We start from the raw sequence: 24,999 nt of genomic DNA, 5'->3' as shown, positions 1-24,999 counted from the left end.
TCTCAATGCTACTCGCATTTTAGAGAGTCTCAGCTTTTCCATGTTCCTTCCTGAGCTCTTGCTGTGCACTGAATGTCAGGGTCTGCTACAGTTGGCCAGGAATAGACAAAACAAGTCAGGGAAATCCCTATGACTGGTCCAGTAGCTGCTCTAGGGCAAGTAATTCAGCAAACTGCTACTTAAATCCATTTAAATTTTATTATTTATTTTTAAGATGGGGTCTAGTGGAGGAATAGAGACTGCATTCTTGACAGTATAAGAAGATCCCTCTTGGTTGACTCTCCCCAGGGATGAGAGGCCTTGCAGAGGGATCTAGATAGACTGGAGCATTGGGCAATCATCAATAGCATGAAATTTAACAAGAACAAATGACAGGTTCTGCACCTGGGACAGAGTAATGCTGGACACGAATATAAACTGGGAGAGGAGTGGCTTGAGAGCAGCCCTGCAGAAAGGGATCTGGGGGTGCTGGTTGACAATAGGCTCAATATGAGTCAGCAGTGTGCCCTGGCAGCCAAGAGGGCAAACCGCATCCTGGGGTGCATCAAACACATGATTTTCACATCAAAAACACATCACACATCAAAAACATGATTTTCCTGACTAGGAAATTCATTGACAGTACTGATCTATCTTTGAGAGTTCAAATAGAGAAAACATATCTTCAGATACAGGCAGACCTTCAAATATAGGTCATTGTATAGAAACCTCAATCTATATGACCTATTTTACTGGTACGGCTAAGGATAGTCCTTTTTGGAGGCTATCATATGTAAGAAAGTGACAGGCATGACATCTTATCATTCTGCTTTTGAAGATCTAGTCACCTGGTGAAGTATCCATTTACATCTGACTAAATATGGCTTCCTGCACAAGTCAAAGTCTGTGAAACTGTAGTGGGATGCTGCTCATGCTAACCACAGCATTGGTGAGCGGGGACGGGAACTGATCTGTAGTGTCACTAGTGGAATGCATAAATTCATGCCAGCTCCAGAGCTGCCACATTAAGAACATTGCTTCTTCCTCCCTGAACACACGCAAAGCACGTGTAAGATCAATTATTTTTCCAATAAATTACTCTCATAAGACTTATAGAAACTTTGGTGTTTGTGAATAAAAAACATAAGCAATTCTGCGCAAACATATACATGAAGAAAACAAGCAGATGATGTTAATTCTTAGAAGGCATTAGAGATGCAGAATGCGGCAAAAAGTATGAGGCAAAAGAACATGACAAGAGCTGTCCTATATTGCAGTGACACAAGCATTGTAATATGACGCAGCTTTGGAAATGTAAAGAGAAAACACCCCTTTGCATAATAGAACAAATCTGAGAAGATTTAACTCTTTAACCTGAATATATTGAGACAGAGAGAAGCATGGACAAAAAGGTGAAGTAATGAGAGTCTAGGAACAAGCAGCTGCATGATTTGGGCTCCCTTATCCCAGTTATGCATCACATGTTCAGGTCTGACACATGTGCACAAGCTATTTACTCATATTGCACCAGATGACTCCACCACTTGTTTTCTGGAAAGTAATTTGTTCAACTCAATTACTGTAGTCAGCTACTAGATAGTTTAAATTACGAATCATCTGTCTCTTATGCAATGTTCTCACTTCATTTGTCTTTTTGATTGTTTCAGGTGCCACTTTGTCTTACAGGAGATAACATAAAAGCCATCAGACAGCATTTATCAAATATCACAATCTCTAGGTTTGATGAAGTGCAAATTAGACTCCCATTCAGGGAGAGAAAAGGTAATCTTGGGGATAAGACTCTGTCCTGTGTCTTGGGAGCTCTATATTCATCTCTTGGACCTAATAATGGCTGATTGTATAGTTTTCATTTCAGATTCTCCAAAGTATCTACAGTCATAACACTACCCCAATTCTTTTAGTTGAAAACTGGTGAAAAAACTGCAACTCAACTACAAGTTTAGAGAGAAGTACACTGGTCTAGTGGAAGGTGTCCCTGCCCATGGCAGGAGGGTTGGAACTAGATGATCTTTAAGGTCCCTTCCAACCTAAACCATTCTATGATATGGTATTACAGAGCCATGCTGCTTGTGGAAGAATTTCAATGTAGATGAGTAGGTGTCATAATAAATAAAGATACAGCGACACCAAGACAGACTGGCATTTATTTATCTAAGTAAAATGGGAATTTTCCTTAAAAAGAAAATTGTTGTTGATATAGGTCTATACATCTTTCTGGAAATTTAGTACATAGTATTAAGTGGGACTTACTGTCAGGGCAGAAATAAATTCCTTTGCACAACCCACTCCTTTAGATGAATGACTTTTTGTCATTATTTAGATAATTCAGCTTTGTAACACATTATCTTTATTCTTGCATGAGAGAATGGAGACACACAGTTGTACTTGCTCTCTCCACAGAAATGCCAGAATTGCTATAGTCTGTAAGTTTTCTGCTCTCTGGAGGAATTAATTGGCTTGAATCCAATGGGAAAGAAGTATCATAAACTACAAAGTATTTGTTGTCTTGGGATGAATTTTTCATGCCCTTGGATCACTGACCGTGATGAATCAAGTGGCACAGAACAAGAGATCAATCAAGAACAAGTGCCAGCGAAAGTGAGAAGCACAGCAGACAAAGTGATATCAATGTCAGAAGATATGTCTGCTCCATGAAGCACTGACTCATCTTTCACCAAACTCTCTAAATATGGTGATACCATTTTGAAACTGTTGACTTAACTTGCTTCAGTGAAACTATGAATATCAAGCACCTGTCTGGTAAGAATTCTCTGCCCAAATGCAAGCAAAGTCTTGCATCCTGTCAGCTACCTTCAGTCCTACATTTTTTGAAAACTTAGATGCCCTGTGATTAAAAATATTCCTTACAGAGATGTAGTCTGTGATGATTCTTCTTCCTTATGAGATCCTTAAAGGAATTTGTAGTAACATACATTTTGTAAAGTATTCTGTAAAAATCTAAGGTACCTACTGCAGACAAAATTAACACTTTCTGATAATAACAGATTCACAGTTTTGTCATGTGCAGAAGCTAAATTGTTTCAGTTGGAAAATGGATGAAAAGAAGATTGCAGGAGGACAGCAATTTTTTACTGTTTGCCTCACTGAAAATAAAAAAGTCATAAATCTAACTTGCTTTAATGTAAGTGAAACGTAACTAGAAGCTTCACCTCTGGGCATGTTGAAGGCTACTGTATCAGAACAGGGAACTCCAAAGTTAAATTCCTCAGTCTGCATGAGATAAAAGAAACAAGCTCTTTAGACCAGGGACTAAAAAAGGCTCACACACCCAGTGGATTAAGGTCTGAGGAAGACACACACCATGCTGACCACCAGACTATATATTTTCAGTTTAAAGGGGAACATTATTATCACTGAAATTATAGATGGTTCTAACAGAGGAAAAATATCTTCAAAACAAATTTAAGTGAAGCTATCATATACATCTTACATAAAAAAGAGGAAACATTGATAAATTCTGCAATAATAGGAATTAGTACTGAATACCACAATTTATTATGTTCAAGAGCTCTCCACATCAATTACAGCCACCCCTACCAACATTTGAATTCTGGCTATTCCCATCTATCCTTTGACAACTAGTCATCCTAGTTGCCTAATCATCCAAGCTTCACTCAAACAATGGAAAGCATTAAGTATCTAGGATTATGCACCTCGCTCCACCAGCTATAAAGAGTGCCTACATATCTAGACTTAACATTTTCAGAAGCTGAAATTAGGCAAGATGAATTTCAGCACTAGTACCTAATTTTCTCCCCACAAAGTTTCCTGGATGCTTCTTTCTGGCAAATCCCAGAGCTGCCTGAATCTTGAACACCTAACTAGGTATTTCACATTTAAGTCTATCAAGGTTTAGACATAACTATTTGTATCTTGGAGTTCCAGTTTGGGAGGAATTCTCAGAGAAGAGGCATAATACTGGGCCCTGCTCAAAACAGGGCCAAGAAGCAGCTAGCTGTGCCTCCCCATCTGCTCAATAATTCAGTAGTTGTAGCAAGTAGGCATTCACAGTTCCTTTTCTGTTTGAGGAGATATTTCACTGATAATTTCGCTGATTTCTTAGTTTACCATAATGTATTATAGACTCTTTTTCCTTGAATCATTATGTCTGGTTGTAACATCTTTACAGAATTTATCTTAGTGTTTATCACATTTATCTTAATTTGCTTATTTAGATGACATGGACCTTGAAGAAATTGCTGGATAAGGTTCAAAGAACTTGTCACCTGGTACCTGTCACAGAACTATGCTGCACATGATGACCCCTTGTGGCTTAAGTATCTATTAGGATGCATCAATTAATAGCTTTAAAAAAGTATTCTGCATCTGAAGGTCAGAAAGCTTATTACATAGAAAGGAAGGCAAATATCTCTGGTCTCATTTTACAGATGGGAAACAGAAGCAGAGAGATGGGGTGTACACTAGACCACAAAACACTGTTTAAAATATGGAAATCAGATAAAAGGCTAAGATTCTGTGTTCCAATGCAAGTTTTTGCCATTAGATAATCATGAGCAGCGTGGCCCCATGTTCCAGTGTCAGGGGATTAGGAAGCTTAAACCAGAAGGATATTTACATTTACTCATGAATTATGCTTGCAATATCTTTCTAACTTCCACCAGGATATGCATCAGCTGCCACAATAACAATACCAGTGATTTGATTGCTACATATCATGCAGCTTAAATTTCTTTTTATTTATAAGTAAATTATGAGATCATTAATCATACAGATTTATGTATTTTAAAACTGAAAATTAAAATCCGTCCACAGATTTATGGCTGTCTGGGAATTACAAGTTCACTCAAACTTTTTGTGTCTTTTCAATGCCCAAAAGCTAACAAATAGATATGCAGTTTTTAAAAATATGTATGAACCACAATGGTGACGTGGAAACAATACAGAAATACACAGCCTCAAGCTACACTCATAAGCACTACATTAGATCAGATGAAATGGTGAAGAAAAGAATTCTATTTTTTATTTTTATATTTTTTTATCTCATTTATGTCCATCAAATTAACTTAACCAAAAGAAAGAGGGACAAAACCTCATCTGCCTTTAATACCTGGCACTTCAGTCAGTCTTGTCCACTGCATACTTCAATATTGACTACTGGGATTGGTCAGAATGTGCTAATAATCTTCGGGAATCACCATTCAGAACTGATCATTCCCTGCCACAGAGCAGATCTAAAGATTTGCCAAGAATCCTGACGAGACCAAGAAACTACCACGCTTTGAAAAATACCACCTGGGCATTGAGAACTGCAGCCAGTATCGCAGAGGTGATGAGAGCTGCTGTCCTGCTCTAGTGTCTATCCTGCATGGCACCAAAATTGCCTGGAACACTGCTGCTGACCTGTTCCGCTGTCTCAGCTGTGCTGCACTGTGTCTGATTTCTGTTTGTGGTTGATATTGGCTCAGAGTTACTGAGCTAATAGAACAGCTGGACTGAATGGTCTTAGCCTTCAAAAGCAGTTTGGCTTCCCAGACTGCCTTCCAAATACTGGGCTGTACGAAGAAACCTGAGACTGAGAACTGAAGAGCTGGTGTGGAGGATGACTGCAATACTGGCTGGTGCTGACCTGCAGTATGGGCTTCAAGAGATTCCTTCCAGGAAAGACAGTTTGAAGCGATTTAAATCTCCTTGGAACTATAGATACTTTAACAGTGGCACCGAATGTTAGGGATACTGACCCACCTTTTGCCAATGATGACTTAATGATGCTATAAATACAGCATTCCTCGTTTCAACTGCAGAGAAAGTAGCATGCCATAAACTTCCTCCTGTGTGAAAAAGCTACAAGAACTCTGTAAGTACCTTAGCACCTGACCATAAGACTCAGCTGGATTCATTGCTGGTGTTCCCCAGGAACATGTGAGGCAGCTGGGTGGCAAATATTTCTAAACCACTGTGTGCACTGCAGAGATGGCCTACAAGTAAACCATACATGTGTAAGTTGTAAAGCAGAAATGCCTCCATGCCACCGAGATGCCCATCAGTAGTTAGATTCCAACTAAGATGTTTCTAAAAAAAGTGAGGAAACAAAGAAACAACAGAGAGTTTTTCAACAGTCAAATTAGAAACAAGGAGAAAAGAGAAGGAAAATAATGATGGCCCCCACTGGCTTTGTGGCCTCCAATAGCAATTCAACAAAACAGAAGAACGTGGCAGTACCAATGTATATTTAATATGATAGAAACACGATGTCACAGATAAAAACTACAAAGAAAAATTAAATCTCCTTCACTTCTTTGCAGACTATAAATTGCTGTACTGGGTCTGGCTGGGATGGAGTGAATTTTCTTCACGGCAGCCTGTATGGTGCTATGTTTTGGATCTGTAACTAAACCAGTGTTGATAACACACCAATGTTTTGGCTATTACTGAACAGCACTTGCACAGCATCAAGACTTTTTCTTTTTCCCACTCTGCCCCAGGCAAGTAGGCTGGGGGGAAGCAAGAAACTAAGAGGAGACACAGCTGAGACAGCCAATCCAAACTGACCAAAGAGATATTCCATATCCAAACTGACCAAAGAGAGATTCCACATCATATGACATCATGCTCAGAAATAAAAACCCAAGGAAAGCAGGAGGAAGTAGGGACATTCATGGTTATGGCACTTGTATTCCCAAGTAACCATTATGTGTGCTGAGGCCCTGCTCTTCAGGAAGTGGCTAAAAATCTGTGTACCAATGGGAATTAGGGAATAATTTCTTTATCTTTCTTTGCTTGTTCACACAGCTTTTGCTTCAGCTATTAAACCGTTATCTCCAGCCACAATTCTTCTCGCCTTCCCCTTTCTCTCTTTCCTGTAGAAGAGGGGAGTGAGCAAGTGTCTGGGTGGTGTTTGGCTGTTGGCTGGGGTCAATCCACCATAACTGCTTACCCAAAGACTTATGTCTTAAACTTTAGAAACTTTTTTGTAACCCAGGAATGTTTATCCTCTTAGCTATTTTCTTCCATAATGTATCAAACTCGAAACACGCTTGAGGTTCTTTGTGCTTCAAATTAGGTTATAAATTCTGTTATAATATTTGCTGGACACAAGACTATTTGATACTTCTCCCCAAACCTACAGAAATTACTGGAGTAATTCCTACATCTCCCCCTCTCTCTGCTCCATCCTATTTAACCATGCACTGCTTTAACCGTTTTAATACAGATATTTGAGTGAGTAGGGCAGAAAACAGGGGTCAAGGCATTCTATGGTAATTGCAAAGAGACAGTCAGGAAATAATGCAGATTTCTTTCTTCAATGGCATAATTTTTCCCTGTTTCCCTTCCCTCCCCACCTACTCCGATGTGAGTGGCTTCCCCATAAAGATGCATTCATTTGGATGGAACTCTCAGTATAAGAAAAAAGAGCTGTATTCTTTCTGCTCTATTGCTAAGGTCAAGCAAAGAGTCTGCGTTAAACTGCCAGTTTTCTTTGTGATACGTGAGGCAGGACGGAACACAAATTGCATTTCCACTCTCTCTTCAGCTCTTCTTTTAAACGCCACAATACTGACAGTAATCACTGAGCTGAACAGATATGACACAGAAGACACTGACGGAACAAATAAGGCCCATCCTATCTTGGTTTTCCAGTGCTAAAGAAAACAAATATGTATTTAGTTATCAGTTTAGCTAGAGATGGTTCTGAAGATAGGTAAGTTTTTAACACTGTGCCATTGTGGGAAACTCATCATATGTTAAACATCCTGAAAGTAATATGAATATAGAAATACATTAGAAATATAAAAAATTTAAAATAGAAAGAGAAAAATTATTTCACAATAGGTTATCAATCTGAGCCCTGCAATACTGCCATATTCCTGGTAAAATATTTTATTAGCAAGAAATATACTTGAAGTAAATTTATGAGAAGGATAAAAAGAACTTTGAAAGATAGCATAGGCTCCACACACTGTACTAACATAAACAGGTGGTATTTTACATTTCCCACATCCCTCATAAATTCTACCATATGCTTAAAGGGATAGCCTGCAAGAATAAAGAGAGAAAAGTGAGAGGAAGGAATTAGAACTCAGAAGCAAGTAATTCTATCTCCAACCTCTTAATGATTGTTTAGCAACCTGTTATGCACTAAACCTGAAAAGAATTATTCATGTTATTTGTCTATTGCATTGAACTTGAACTGTGAGCCGGGGAAACCTTTGATTCCCTCAGGAACTTTCATCACAGTGCAAGCTGGTATTCTGTCTACTTAGGTCATTTCCTGAGCAATCATGTCTACTACAGCCTATCTAATCTCTTCCCAATCCACATCCTGCTATTTCTTGTGACTAAATTAACGCCAGTGGTGCCAAAGATATTCCCATGAGTTCCAACCCTACAAAGTATTCACTGCCTACAAATTTTATCAACTTCATTTGAGATACTCAGAGTCAGGAAGGGAACAGTTAAAGATTTCCTGGAACAACAATTTTAATTTCTGCATTTTTCCTGTTTATAGACAAGGAGAAATACACTTTATTCACAAACTTATTAAGTTCTTTGAGTTACACCACCATAAAGTATCCCAACATTAAAAACTGCTTTAACTAATACTTAATATACTAATACTCGTCCAACAGGCACAGTGTTGCTTTAGAAAAGTATGATGCAGTTTTGCAAACTAGTTTGATCCATAGTTCTTTTTACGTCAATGACATTGAGGAAATAAAGGCTTTCAATCACCAGATAATACTATTCTTTAAATACACTGTCACTGTCAATCAGTAGAAGTGGTTATATTACTGGGTTTTGCAGAGCTTTTTATAATTCTTTAAATAACATGTTGGCACTAACAACTGTTTTCATTAAAGAGTGAAAATGTGTGTTACTTTACACTTAAATAAATCTTCTATGAGTATGTGTCAATGATATGTGTATTTAAATCTGTTTATAGTCACTGGCATTTTGTTTTTATTTTTCCTCCTACAGCCATTTGTCCACATTTGATTATGGGGAGGTAGCTGTTTGTTTATAGGCAAGTGTGATGAGCAATAAAAGCTAGGCAGTGAGAGCAAAGGTAACAGCTGGGTCACGAAGAATAAGACAAAACACATAGAAATACATATAGTTTTGCTTTGCATCTTGACATTTTGCCCAGATTGGGGAAAAACAGAACTTAATTTTATTTCCTGGTACTGAGTGAAATAGATCTCTAGTACCACTGTGATTCATTATTTTACATGAGATTTTGTTGTGTGGATGTATCTAATTTTTCAAAGAACAGAGAATAGTCTAACAAACGCTGGGCCTCCTACTGATTTCATTAGGTGCTACGTATTGCTAAGGCTAGAGCCCACAAACTCCTCTCAGTTCTGGATGATTGTAAGAACACCACACAGGAGAAACACTGCTTTGCCCAGCACCCCATAAATTCATACTAATGTTAGATTTACTCAGCCTTGTCCGTGGCTGAGGCAAGCTTCTACAGCACCTAAAGAGTTGGGGAAAAAAGGGCTGTGCCAAGAAGGTTTGTGCTGCTGCCTCTCCAGCTTCCTATTTTACAGCATCACAGAATCACAGAATCACTACGGTTGGAAAATACCTTTAAGATCATCAAGTCCAACCATCAACCCAACACCACCATGCCCACTAAACCATGTCCTGCAGTGCCATGTCCATACGTTCCCTGAACACCTCCAGTGATGGTGACTCCACCACTTCCCTGGGCAGCCTCTTCCAGTGTTTGACAAAAAAAAAAAAAAAAAGCCAGTGGGTGAGAAACATGGGATAAGAAGTCACAAAGGCAGGAGAAAGATCCACTAACTTGACCTCTGTATACTTCTTGGCCACTAGGACCTGCAGAAAATGTTGGGGTGTAACCATGGGCATCTAGTAGGATAAGCACAACAAAAAGACAACATCTGAAACCAATGCTCTTTGAAATATGAACTACTGCCCTTTCCTTCTGTCCCTTTACTCCCTTACCATTGTTTTTACTCATCTTCGTCTAGTTTTCTGCTTTCTCAATCTTTTTCCTATGCATCTGTTTTTCCTGATTTCTTGTTCTCTATTCTTAGTTGTTCACCTTTGTTACATTTCCCCCTGCCACTGCTCGGTTTGTTTCTTTTGTCTCTTCTGTTTTGCTTTTTTCCTAACCGCTTATCCACCCTCAAATATAACAGACAATGTCTTTTTGAGCATGTTATCTGAAAAACAGTGGAAGCTTATGTGATTTATTATTTGTTGTTATGTCAGATATTTAATGCCTTTTAAATATCTTGGTCATTTTTTATGGAGGAAAGGTTTAAAAAATGGGTCTTTTGACTTCCACTTTTATAAAAACAGATCCGTAAGCAGGCTACCCACTGAGAGAGAGACTATGATGCAAATTCGCAGCTATTATTAGACACTGGAAAATCCACTGAAACTGCTGTAAGTGAAAGAAAGGCATAGGAAACCAGGTTTCTGGAGCTCATGGGGGACTACTTGATTACTGTGATAGACTGCTCTTTCTTCCCCTGTATTCCCAGTAGAGAAATAAAGGGTCTCTAGAGCATATCTACAAACATAAGGAGACCTCATGAGGCCCAGGAATACATTCTTTCTCTGTATGTAGTGGCAGATATTGTACGAAGCAGACCTCTGGTATACTGTGTGTGATGAGTGAACAGATGACCCTGTCACCAGGCAACCCAAGTAAGATTATTCACTGTGTAGAAAATGTCTAATGATTACTTTTTGTTAAAACTGAGAAAGGAACATAATTTCTATTTAAGAAAGTTCCAGACAAAATTTTAGAGAAGGGGAAACTTTACAGCCTGCCTGGCATTCTGCATGATTTGAGAAGTTAGAGTTCTGCTGATTTGAAAGACTCAAGAATTTGACAATACTTGGGTTTGGTTTTGAACATTCTGAGTAAAAACCTGAAACAATGGTACATATTTTGCAAGCTGCTAAAGAGACATTTCTGTAAAGACCCTGCAGATCCTGTTCAGCAGGCAACAGTTCAGTACAATGCAACAAGGTGTCATGCCGGTAATAGGCTAGTAAAGTTACTAAAGGAATCACAGGATCTGACAGAAAATATGCATTTCAGCTAGGGTTCCTTTATTTTGTGCATTTGAAAAAGGACAGGAATTACAGAATTACAAAACTGCATAGCACTTCAATGAGATTGCAAGGAAAGAAATTAAACGACAGCTCTTCTCGTAACTGTAGTCAATATAAGCTAAAGAACTACATGCATCAGTCTCTCAGCTGATTACAGCTTTTACTTTGCAAAAGCTTATGAGATTAATTTTTAAAACTTATAACCATTTGTGGGTCCACCTTTGGGTCCCCTGAAATAACTAGTTTCATTCTTGGTTTTTATCTGAATGAAAAGATAAAACACTGCTTTACAACAGGTAACTGAGTTGAAAGCATACCTCTTTTGGAGGCCAGAATCACAATAGGCCAACTTGGCGACTCCTGAGATAGTCTTTCATATGCAAACACACACACATACACGCTCTCTTCATTTGGATATTCTCCACACAACTTGACACAAAGTGGTTTTAGCTGGTGTTTCCACTGGGATCTGGTTAGTGGGCGGGTAATGCATTAGCAGATCACTATAGCTTGCAGCAAAGTGTCTTCCCAAGACAGCAAGACTGTCTGAAACTGGGACCCTGCACAATGCTTTGGTAACGTTTGATACCTGTCAGTGGAGCTGTGTGAGCATGATGAGTCTTCTAGCTTCTAGGAAAAAAATTAGAAAGGCTTGCAGGCATAAAGGGAGACTAATTAAAGTCAATGAACAAATTAAAAGTGGAAAAGGATTACCAGAGGAGCGGAAGGAAATAAAATGGAAAGTATGGAAGGAAAAGAGATGAAAGCAGCAACAGAAGGAAAAAAAAAATCTTCCCTAATTGTGCTTTCAAGAATGTCCCTAATGGATTTAATCTCATCCAAATTCTAGCAGATAACGTGTGCGGAAAATGCTGCAGATGGCTCAGCTCAGCAGCAGGGATGGCTTGGAAGGGAAACAGTTCCTGTGGCTGCCTCAACAGATTGTTTACAACAAAGATACCGACAGTGCCCAGTCATTGTCATGAAACAGTACTTGTTCCCTTATTTGAGACTTCAATCTGGGCATTTCAAATGGCAGATTTGTGTGTGGTTGAAACCAGGAGGGTCCTTGATAGTTCAATTCCTGTTGTTGAGGAAGAGCCCAGAAGGTTTCCTATCTCTTAATAGCAAGCAGTATGAATGGGAAAAGCTGAGCAGTATATATATCACTGAGATCTTCACTATGTAAGTGAAGCCCTCTTTCAATAAATCACACTATGAAAAGCAGATTCATTAATATAACATACCATGAGTTCTAATCACTTCACACCATTGCTCACATAGAAGAGGCTTAGATGAAAGTCCCGAATCAGTAAGTGCCATTTCCATCAGCAGAACAGAGAACAGTTTTTTTGCAAGTGGTGAGCTAACATCTACTTACCTTCCTTCTGCACCACTACCCAACATATACATTAGATGGCCATTACTGTTAGGGAGCCACCCTCCGCGTGTTTCCAGTTATACAGGAGCCCTTATACTCTAAAGGATGCACTTTAACTCTGTGTGAGGCAACATAAATTATTTTTGTTGTATACAAGAAACAAGTCCAGTCTTGAGATCACCCTTAGGATCTCTCTTAAGCAGTATGAACACAAAGAAAGATGGTGGTTATACACATTAGTAATGCCACATTGGCCACAAGTCCTGAGGACTTTTAACACATTTCATAATTTTGAGGATGACAGTATTCCTTCTCCTCTATAAGAGAGTTTGAAGACTGTAAATGCTTTTTCTGTTCAGATATATTTGCTCATCAATGCTCAATCTCTATAATGTATTCTATCTTAAATTAGCGTAAACCATTTAGATTAATACAACTTTCGCCAACCTGTTCCTGTCAAAGATTATTCCACAATCTGCTCTGTCTTGCTTTTAAGCAAATGGTTAAGGATATATACTGCTCTTATTGACCAGAGGAAGTCAGGCCTGAAGATCTCATACATCTCTAATTATACATGTTTTAATTCTAATTTTACCACTTAACTGATTACTCTCCATTAAACAATTCTGGTCCCTTTCCTCCTCAAATTTTGGAAAATGTGTCTTCTTTTCTTGATATTTATTACCTTCAAATATAATAAATTCTCTGTCCCCTGTGCCAAAGTGGCATAGACAGTGACTAGCCCACTTGCTAGCCTTATCCAAATGGGTATTCATCATCTGGATGTTATGATGGGAGAAGCTGGATGGATCAACCCATTCACATTACAGTTGCATCCAGTCCCATTTACACTAAATCACTGTATACATATGCAAGTTGCTCAATAAAGAATCATGGACTACTGGTTGACAGAGTTATTTGAATACAGTTATAGTCATTTGTCATTATAAATCATATTGCATCAGCCCTTTTATCATCTCTGTTGGTCTTCTCTGAACTCTCTCCTATTTATCAGATGGCTTCTGGTACTGAAGAAACCAGAACTGCAGACAGCTTTCTTAGTAGCCAGTTGGCATCTCACATGCAGAAACCATCCTATTAAATGCAGGAGCCATAACTGAATCCTCCACCCCTCCAGCCATTGAATTATGTGACAAGGCAAAATAATGAAAACATCTTTAACTCATTTCCCCAAGGCAAATAATTCTGGCCACAACGTCTGCCCGTAGTCAAGAAAATTACTGAATAAGCAATGTGTTTAATCCTTTCAAGTGGATAACAAACACACTAAAGATAAATGAAGAATATCAGAAATGGGTCCAGAATTATTTGAATCATCATCTTCAGTGGTCACAACCCAGGAAAATACTTCCAAAATAGGATAACACATATGGAAATGCAGAATTCAGGTCATCACTAGTGATGTGATAGCACAGGTGACTGTGTTGGGAGAAAGAGCAAGTAACTTAAAGGTTACTGCAGATATTTCTCTGAATGTGATCTCTGTGAACTATACTCGAACAAAAGAATTCATTATTCTCAGAGGAACAAAAAAGGACTGTCAAGAGGAAACCAGTACGCAATCTTGCTTCTAGTAAGACCACTAATAAAATAACATGTGAATTTTTGGAATTCATATTCAGAAAATGATGTGGAAATACTAGGGCACTCGAATTAAGGGTATGAAATGCTCTGAGCAGGAAAATAAGCTTCTACATGTGATGTTTCAGATGCTCAATGTATTGAAGAGAAAGAAGATCAAGGTGTGAACTAATCAGTCTATAAGTATTAACAGATAGGAAAGTAAGAGAACAGAGAGTTTTTCAAAGTTGTTAACAAAGAAGTGGTAAGATAAAATGGCTAGAAGTTGGAATTACACAGAAACTAATTCAATAACCTATCTGTGAAGGTAATTGAAACATAGGAACAGTTTTGTTATCAAAGATCATAAATATATCAGAACTCTGCATTTATAAAGACTCCAGTGCTTAATCTGGTTTATGGGAAAAACTGGAAGTTGCCCATACCCAGGGCTGTGGTTGTCTGGCATTGGTACGCCTTCTCTACAATGTTTTTTTTTTCATGGAAAAAAGACAACCTACGCCACCATCAATCTGCATATAACATTTGTAATTCTTCATTAGAACTATGACTGTAATTGAGTTTGCAGCATCCCAGACGTGACAAACTTAGCTGGGGGTTTACAGTGTTCAGTTAAGACTTTTTTCTGCATGGATACATAATTGTCAAGACGTATGACCATGTCTTTTGGGCTGCACTATTGTTATTATTCTGCTGTCTCCTCTCTTCCTTTCCCAGCCTTGCACTGACACTTCCACATCAGGTCACAGCTGATCACAGGTTACAGTCAGTACTATGAAGTGACCAACAGTTTATATGTCATTTGACTGATTGATAACCTTATGCTTTCAGAACAATTACTAAGCAAGGAAGTTTTTCTCTGGTCAACAAGTAGATATCCTTTCTTCCTTCCCTTTTCTTCCTTCCTTCTTCATTTGGATGAGTATAATTAATTATTTCCCTGAAATTCCCAGAGTCTTATATTTGGCCTTAAAAATCCAAATTGCCTTTTTTCAGACCGAGGATGATGAGGGAACAAACATTTATTTTCAGAGGGATGCAGATGTCTGTTTTTATTAATTGGGTATCTCAATTTCTACTCCAGTTAAAAAAAGATGGGTATTTGTGCAGTGACAGGAGAAGCAGCACCAAATTAGACACCAAAAACTATACTTATATTGACTTTGAGGGGGGAAAAAGCAATTTGGTTTGCCTTAACTGCAATATACTGCATGCCCAGACAATTGAAAGGCTACTTTTTTTCACCTTGACTCATACTGAGCAGTAACTTAATCCTCCACCTTCATTCTGGGTATCAGTTTGGCTCAGAAGACAATAGAAGCCCAGAGTATCCCTTGATCCATTTACCAGGCATTTAAGGAAGCAGAGCTTTACCTGAGAGCATATTGGGGGGAAAAAAAGCACGCAAACCAAAACCAACCTCCCCCAAAAAAACTCTACTGAGAAGGTGTTTGATCAATATGTGAAGTGTGTTCTACAATACTGATCCTTGTGATGGTGTATGAAGGGCATCAGCAGACCCAAATGGTACTTTTCAACCTCAGGTCTTTTGATGCCAGTGGAATCTCTGCCTTTGCTCTTCATCCTTTTCCAGTGTAGCCTGGATCACATGCTAGTTTATCTCCAAGGGATTAACAAAGAGCTGGAGTGGGCCAGTTCTCCAGTACACACTCCTTTGTGCTATCTGTATTTACTGGGGACTCTTACTGTGAGGACATGCTTGAAATGAATAGGCACAGCATTTGCTTTATCTAGACAGAAGTAGTAGAACTAGTCAAAAAAAGGCAGTTGATCACATAAATAAAAGAAAATTAGGGATTTAATCTAATTCTTGGTACAGAAGTTCCCACATAACAAAAACATTGCTGTTTTCACACATTTTGGAACTTATTTTGTACACATGATCCTGAAATTAATTGGATGAGTCACCTGTATCTGTAGAAATATCTGTGCAACACTGGCAAAAAAAAAATTGAAGGGAATCAATGGGGTAAATTTGCCTCCCCTAACTAGATCAGGCTGAGAAATACTTTCCTTCATACTCTTCCTCTAAAAACCCTAAGAAAATCTTTTCTTAATTCCTTCTCTTCCCCTCTTTTTAATTTTTTTTAAGATTGAAGCCTGGAAATAGATATCTAAATGTTTTCCAAACCTGTATATTAAACCTAAAAAATATATTCATTTTACAAAAATCTTGGGGTAATTATTTGATAATCCCTTCAATTTTTTTAAGGTGGCAACAAATAAACTGGCAATCAGTCTGAGAAATAAATCTTGAAAAATTCACATTTTCTCTAAGACAAAAAACCAACTTACTAGCCACAAATATTTATTAGTTTTTGAATTTTTAAAAAATTCCTTTTCTCATCTGAAATGCAACTTTCATAGGAAAAGTAGCATGAAATTCACTTTACATCTATGATATACCCATTCTATGGATAAACATGTAATTCTATTTACCAGGAATAACAGTAGATCATATTCACCCTTAAAATAAATCAATTTTAACTAACATTAGGGAAAAAAAACCCCAAACTAGAATAACATTTTCATTCAGCCGAGAAGATGCACATAAAGTTAGATCATGATGCAATCTGATCAACATTTGAAGGATGCCTAGGTAATAACAATTTTTCATTAGACAGAGGTTTTCCATTTTATTCAGTTGCACAGGTACATCAATTTGTTCCTTTTGGTAGTCACTGTGCAACCCCTCAGTTAAGTATTGTTAATGTTTTGCAGAAAGTGCTGCAGTTAATAGTTATTAGTGTAATTAGTTTGCTAAATACAAACCAGCAGTTCATGGTCTCAGGATTTAGAGACTCTTTCATGTGTATTTTTTGTAACACTGAATGATAGATATAAACCCAGGGGTCTAAGCTGCATCAGAGTAGGGACCATGAGAATACTAGGTTCACTGTCCAGATGATGCAGATTTCTGAAGGTATTTGTAAGCAAAACCTGTTTCAAAACCACTAAGATTCTTAGGGTTTAAGCCCTACGTCAGGCAGCTTGAGGCAGGTTTGAATGGTACTGAGTTGACCAGAGATTTGTCATCAAACCAGAGAAAAGCGAGTCTCAAAATAATTTTTTCATTGAAATTTAACTATCCTTAGTAATGTGTAATTTCAGTATGGACTATAATCAAATGTGAGTCAGTAGAAAATTTAGTTTACTTTATTTTACTTCATTTCAGTTTAATTCCTGGTTCTAGCCTAATTTTGATCTGAACTTGCAGCAGAGTATATAGCTGTTCTTGATGTCAGACACAACCTACACAAAGTGATAAATTAGCATATTGCTCTGAAAACAAAAACAGTTCTATTTTCAGAAGTCTTAGAAGGGATAATTCATTCTAGTGAATCTATAATCTATAATTACGGTACAAAAATCAATTCCCAGGAAAATTTACATATAGCTTTGTACCTTGTAATTAAACACCACTACTACCTGTTTGTTCCATACTCTGGGTTTTGGGGTGATGTTTTTTCCTCCTATAAAATAGTGGCAGACATTTCTTTTTATTATTTTTTTGTGGCACTGATTTTGAAATGTGAGGACCCTTAAGTAACAATTCTTAAACCATTTACAGTTTACACATCATTACTCTGACTGTGTGGGTATCAGACTTGGATGTGCTAAGTTTATCTTCTATTACCAACTCTTGTGAAATTTTCTACTATAGTGAATAGCCCAAATAACAGGAGGTTGGCTGTCCTCCGCGACTGTCTGGCATCTTGGAGCACAGAACTGAAGAGACAAGCATGACAACCGAAGGCAATGTTCTATAAACGCCAATGTCAAAAGAACATCCATTGTTGGTGTTCTTTTCCTCATTCCTTCCTGTCCTCACATACAATCGCCACCCTCAGCCTCTTGTAATGATCATGGAATTTTCAATGCAAAGACCTCCATACATACAGTATGAAGTGGCAGAATAAGAGAGCAGAAGGGGGGAAACAGAAGATCAAAATGCCCAGGGGATCTCTAGAAGAGAACTATGTCCAGGGTGAAAAGAAATCTTCTAACATTGCTGCAGCTTGGTTCTTAAGGAAAATTCTTTCCAAACCTTAATTATTTAATATTGAACAAAATGAGGAATGAAAAGGCTTTCATCCTAAAGAAGTTTCCCACTCAGCAACTTAACCCCAGCTGTTACTGCTTTTATCATGACTTAAAAAGTGAAGGAGGAGGGAAAGGAAGGGGAAAGAAGTCAGGATATTATCAATACATCATCAAATATATCACTTATCTGTCAAACTCTAAATTGGAAATTGAACTATTTTTTTTCATCTCTCATCCTTTTTCTACCGTGACCCTTTTTTATGGCTAAATTCATGATTTCCTGGACAGAGTGAATCTAGGTCATTAGGGGAAAGCAGAGCTCATCTTGGAGAATGAAAGTAGTCATTCAGGCCTTTTTCTGCTTTTAATCCAGTGTAAATTAATCCTGTTTAAACAAGTCAGAATGAATTCATGATTTATGGAAGGACATCAATTTTTCCTTATCTCTATCAGAATTATATCAGTTGGACTATCTCAGGATTTGACTGAAATATTTCACACACATTCCACATTGGATGTTCACAGCCAGTAAACGATGAACTGCCTCCCTCCTTTCTTCTAGACTCTTAATTCTCAGTTGCCGTTTTTTCACAAGTTTCACTTTTGTGAAGACAACGGAAGGTTTTCGTTAATCCCACTGAATGTCATAACCACCCACTTCATCCTACTTTTATTTCTGTAGACTAGACACCCAGTTCTTCTAGAATAATTATGTGGTCCTTCTCAGATTTGGAGATGTATCATTCCCTGGTGTAATCCACAGATCTGAAAGTTTTATTCTCATGAAATCAACAGCTAAGGTTTTCTGAACAAGATTTGAATAAACTTCATTTATGCTTTAAAACTCTTATCTAATAGTAGATGGGAACTCTAAAATTTCCTCAAAGTGTATATAAAATTTAGCTGTTGTGATTCAGTTATACTATGAATATGGTATTGTTTGTAATATCTTTTGTTTTGGTGAATGAGTCTTCAAAATGACTTTGTTCTTACAATAATGTGTTTGGGAAAAATTGCTGCCATCTTTTGGATGCACTCAGGAAAAAAAAAAAAAAGTGACATTTTACTGAAAGTTCCATCTGACACATCCTGGATACCTGCGTTACCATGGAAAAAATAATTTGAAATTGCAGAAAGTTACTCTGAGATAACCAATATTTTCTTCTTTCCCATTTTATATAGTGATCATAGCATAACATCTGTGCAAGAATTGTTTGCTGGGTTAAACTATACTGATGGGAAATAGCTTTCACTGAAAGATGTACCACTGAAGTTGAAGCCAAACATAACAAGAAAACAGAGATTATGGATACAGACAGGAAATTATATCCACTCCTGATATTTAATTTTTTGCATCTATACCTTGTCTTGCTGTTTGAATAGGAAATAAAACTTGTTTGATCTACACAATTATTACAGTTTAGTGTCACAGCTTATTTATCCTGAAATTTCTTTGGAATCTAGCCTGGATATATTATATTATATTATATTATATTATATTATATTATATTATATTATATTATATTATCCTTTTATTGTTGTTTGTTGTCATCTTCTCTTTTTCTTTTGAATTTCCAGAAGATGTAATCAAATGCTTGATGTGTGGTCGGCTCAATACACTGGCTTCTGAGACGAACACTGCACATTCAGCAAAGTCTTTTTAAGAACAGAGAATGCTAGCGTCAGTGAGAATAAATCAAAGGTGATAATATCTGGGAAAAAGAAAACATTGTCTGGAGAAAATAATGACTCCTCTGAAGAGATACCATTGTCAGACACTAGCATATCTTGCCAGCGCTGGACAGCGATATTAAAATATGCTGCAAATCTACCTTATCGCCTGGAGCGAGACTCAGACAGGCATTCTGTAACTGTCCGGACAGGAGAGGAGACTAACACTAGAGCCATAATGACACTCAGCAAAAAAGTCAAAAGAAGGTGTGGGGAAGAAAACAGAGTCACTTTAGGTATCCTCCACACTTTGCACTGTACAGCTGACTTTGCAGTGAGTTTCATTTCTGCCGGAGCACAAGGACTGGCAGGCCAACAAGTTACGTCTACGCTACCCAGCAAACCATCACCCCTCACCAAGCGTTAGAGTGACATGACCACTCGCTGTTAAACTAACAGCAGCAAGCTGACCACTCTCTCCTCATACACAATGGAGCCAAGGTTCGGTTTACCAAAATATCCAATTACAAATGCTTATACCATTTCAGTCCGTAACAAATTAAGCTGACTCATTGCCCCAGTCACGAATTACAGTCTTTTATCCAAGCCACGTGCAAGAGAAAGAGGAATGAAACCCCTCATTAAACAATGTTCTCGTTCTGTAAACTTTACACTCCCAATTCACCCCTTCTCCCCACAAATGCTGTCGCTCAAACTTACCGCTTTTGCCAACTCCCCCTGCTCCTAGCATCACCACCTTGTACTCTCTGGAGCCTGCTGAAGAATTGCTGGAGGAGCTGATCATTTCATTTTCTAGCTCCATCTTGCACAGCGCAGAAGAAGGGAGCAAAAGGGAAGAAAAAGCAACTGGCAGGTGCTTTCTCTGATCTTAAACAACTATAAAAGCTGTGTTAGGGAAAAAAAAAAAAAGCAGAAAGGAAAGGTATAATGCAAGAGGTACGATTTATCAGCCTCACACGCGCTGCTGTGCCTGTGTTAGCTGGAGAAGGTCTCATAGCAACCACTTTAACAGCTTCCAATAAAAATCTCTCTCTGCCCCCTCCCAGCTCTGTATCATTCTCTGTGTTTCTCTTCCTGGACAGAAGCAGTTTTGTGAGGCTCAAGAGCCCTGGTACCTCTGGGTGTTGCTGTGTCGTTGGAATCAAATGAGCAGAACCTCCAGAAAAAGAAAATAGATCACATTTCTTAATTACGATGCTTGTTATTCCATGTAGCACTTGCTTGAATCTTAAAGAACAATAAAACAGACCAGACAACCTCCTTGCCACCTCGGAGTTAAATATTTATCCTATTTTCATCAAGTTTGCTAGATTTACGTTTAATACTATTGGAAGTGAAATAAGCAACAACTTTTAAGAGTCTTTGTTTTTCATGAAGCTTACTGCAAAGCAGAGAAGTTTTCTAAGGTTATGTTTGACCACAGATCAATTCTCTTTTAGTTCAGTTTGCATCAATTACTTGCAGAATAAACCAGGTATTTTGAAAAAAGGTTTGTTTGTTGTTTTTCTTTTTTCCCCACACAGAATTTCAGAAGGAGATTGGGACTGAAGGGAGGGGGAAAGATCTATTCATCCAAAAAATATCCATGTAAGTGAAGAAGAAAAGCAAATTGTTATAAGTATTTCATACTAATATCAAGTGATTTATCTAACCAATGTGGTCAGCTGAAATAAATAAGAAAAGAATAAAGCAAAAAGTTTGTGAATGACATCCAGTGTGAAAAAGTCCTATTAGAATTATTCAGTGAAAACTTAAAACAAAAGACTGCAGCTCTTCATTGATTTCTGATGATGTCCTTAACAGATCTAGTATATTTAAAGAATGTGATAAATAGTAAGATACTTGCCCAGCTTTAACTGTTGTGCAATATTTTTGAGGACCAAAAAGCATCTACTGCTAAAGGAGTGGAAAGCAAAAACTTGCTTTCCTTTGAAAAGTGCTGGGCTTTTATGACAGGTGGAACTATTAAGGAAACAGAGAAATGGAAGCAGGAGAGGCAACTAGTAAAGTATCTTGGAAGCCAGACAGCTTCATCTGTCCACTCCTCCAATTATGTCACAGAAAGTCAACATATGGCACTACACAGGAATACAGAATTAAAAGTTGAAAAGGAAAGAAAATAAAACAAAAAAATCATAGCCTGATTAAGGATATGATGTAAAGCATCATGGAATCACAGAATCACTAAGGTTGGAAAAGACCTGTAAGATCATCAAGTCCAACCATCAACTAACCAACACCACCATGCCCACTAAACCATGTCCCAAAATGCCACGTCCACACGTTCCTTGAACACCTCCAGGGATGGTGACTCCACCACTTCCCTGGGCAGTTTATTCCAGTGTCTCACCACTCTCTCAGTAAAGAAATTTTTCCTAATTTCTTGAACCTTGAGCCTGAACCTCCCCTGGCGCAACTTGTGGCCATTTCCTCTTGTCCTGTCACTCGTCACTTGGGAGAAGAGGCCAACACCCACCTCTCTGCAACCCCCTCTCAGGTAATAGTAGAGAGCATGCCGCACCCTGCCTCCCATGGTAGAAACCCAGCAGACAGACAGAGCCCATGCTACAGAGAACTCCCTGTCCTCTCTCCACCCAACTGAATGTGGTGACTTGGAGGACAGGAGGCAATAGCAAGATGTTCCTGTCCGATGCAACAAGCACCACAGGCGCATCTGCCCAGCAACTACCTCACCTTCCCTGGTGCCATTGTAAAACAGGTACAGTGCTCTGCAAGGGGAACCAGACAACCGCGAGGATGATAGTTCTCTCAGCTTGGAGGTGTTGTCGAGGTCTAGTCAGACCACCGCCTGCATCAAAACCACCTCAGTAAAAAAATAAAAGATGGGTCATTGTCATAGGCGACTCGCTTCTGAAGGGAGCGGAAGGTCCAATACATAGACCGGACCCACTACATGGGGAAGTCTGCTGCCTCCCTGGGGCCCAGGTTAATGATGTAAAGAAGAAGCTTCTTTCGCTAGTACGGCCCTCAGATTATTATCCCCTTTTGATATCTCAGGTAGGCAGTGATGAAGTAGTGAGAAGAAGTCCAAGGGCAATGAAGAGAGATTTCAGGGCCTTGGGACAACTGGGCAAGGGATCGGGAGCACAAGTCATGTTCTCTTCTATCCCTATAGTTGTGGGGAATGATGAGGGGGTAAACAGGTAGAGCCAACAGATCAATGCCTGGCTCCAAGCCTGGTGCTACCAGCAGGACTTCAGCTTCTTTGACCATGGCTTGATTTACCAGACACCAGGCCTGCTGGTAACAGATGGGAAAAGCCTATCTCACAGGGGGAGGAGGGTTCTAGGACAAGAGTTAGCAGGGCTCATTGAGAGAGCTTTAAACTAGATTTGAAGAGGGACAGGGAGGTAACAGGGCTTGCTAGAGAGGCACTTGGGTGTAGGAGCTCAGCACTTGTGGGGCAGCATGCTAGTATTTTTGAGAACCAGAAGGCCTACCACCCCTCAAGGGCAAAAATTACATGCACAGCTCCCTCCCTGAAATGCTTATACACCAATGCACGCAGCATGGGGAATAAACAGGAAGAATTAGAGAGCTGTGTGCGGTCGCAGGGCCATGATCTCATTGCAATTACTGAGACATGGTGGGATAGCTCACACGACTGGAATGCTGTCATGGATGGCTATGTTCTTTTTAGGAAAGATAGGCCAGCAAGGCGAGGTGGTGGAGCTGCTCTTTAAGTGAGAGAGCAACTGGAATGTATCGAGTTCTCCTTGGGGGTGGATGAAGAGTAGTTGAGAGCTTGTGGGTAGGGATTAAGGGGCAGGCTAATATGGGAGACACTGTTGTGGGTGTTTATTACAGGCCACCTGATCAGGATGGGGAAGCTGATAAGGCCTTCTACAGACAGCTGAGAGTCACCTCACAATCACAGGCCTTGGTTCTCATGGGGAACTTCAATCACCCTGATACCTGCTGGGAAGGCTACACAGCCAGGCATGTACTGTCCAGGAGGTTCCTCCAGTGCATTGAAGGTAACTTTTTGACTCAGGTGGCAGAGGAGCCAACAAGAAGAGGTGTACTGCTGGACCTAGTACTGACAAACAAAGAGGGACTGGTGGACGACATTAAGGTTAGGGGCAGCCTTGGCTGTAGCGATCATGAGAAGATAAGAGTTTAGGATCATGTGCAGCATGCACAAAACAACAAATAGGATTGCAACGTTGGACTCCCGGGGGGCTAACTTTGATCTCCTCAAGGAGCTGCTTGGAGAAATCCCAAGGGTTAGGGCTCTAGAGGGTAGGGGGGCTCAAGAGAGCTGGGTGATATTCAAGTCCCACTTCCTCCAAGCTCAGGATCAGTGTATCCCTAAGAACAAGAAATCAGGCAAGGGAAGCAGGAGACCTGCATGGTTGAGCAAGGAGCTTCTGGAAAAGCTCAAGTGGAAGAAGGAAGTTTACAGTATGTGGAAGAAGGGACTGACCACTTGGGAAGATTACAAGAATGCTGTCAGAGTATGCAGGGATGAAATGAGGAAAGCCAAGGCCGCCTTGGAATTAAACCTGGCAGGGGATGTCAAGGTCAACAGGAAGGGTTTCTTCAAGTACATTGGAGGCAAAAGGAAAACAAGAGAAACTGTGGGCCTTCTGTTGAATGAGATAGGTGCCGTGGTGACAGATGATGCAGAGAAGGCGGAGTTTCTGAATGCCTTCTTTGCTTCAGTCTTTACTGCTCCAGCCAGCCCCCAGAGTCCCAGACTTTGGAGGTAACAGAGAAAGTCTGGAAGAAGAAAGACTTTCCCTTGGTTGAGGAGAATCAAGTTAGAGACCAATTAAGTAAACTGGACATCCACAAGTCCATGGGTCCTGATGGGATGCACCCGTGAGTGCTGAGAGAGCTGGCAGAAGTCATTGCTCGGCCACTCTCCATCATCTTTGAAAGGGCCTGGAGAACAGGCAAGGTGCCTGAGGACTGGAGGAAAGCCAACATCACTCCAGTCTTCAAAAAGGTCAAGAAGGAAGACCCAGGAAACTACAGACCAGTCAGCGTCACCTGCAAAGATGATGAAACAGCTCATTCTGGGCATCATCTCAAAGCATGTGAAGGAAAATAAGGTTATCAGAAGTAGTCAACATGGATTCACCAAGGGGAAGTCATGTCTGACCAATCTGATAGCCTTCTATGATGGCACAACTGGATGGATAGATGAGGGGAGG

General features: G+C 39.3%; 1 protein-coding gene across 1 annotated transcript in view; it reads right to left on the bottom strand.

Moving 5' to 3' along the window:
* Nucleotides 1–20,621, bottom strand: part of RIT2 (Ras like without CAAX 2) — a 180,207-nt gene extending 159,586 nt beyond the window's left edge. Inside the window, exon 1 of the mRNA XM_059834121.1 lies at nucleotides 20,519–20,621. Within this exon, the coding sequence (XP_059690104.1) occupies nucleotides 20,519–20,621 (103 nt within the window). The remainder of the gene's footprint in view (nucleotides 1–20,518) is intronic.
* Nucleotides 20,622–24,999: the final 4,378 nt, after the last annotated feature.

The sequence above is a fragment of the Gavia stellata genome, chromosome Z (assembly GCF_030936135.1).
Source record: "Gavia stellata isolate bGavSte3 chromosome Z, bGavSte3.hap2, whole genome shotgun sequence".
Lineage (NCBI taxonomy): Eukaryota > Metazoa > Chordata > Aves > Gaviiformes > Gaviidae > Gavia > Gavia stellata.
The sequence above is the reverse complement of the archived record's forward strand: the minus strand, read 5'-3'. Positions and strand labels throughout refer to the sequence as shown.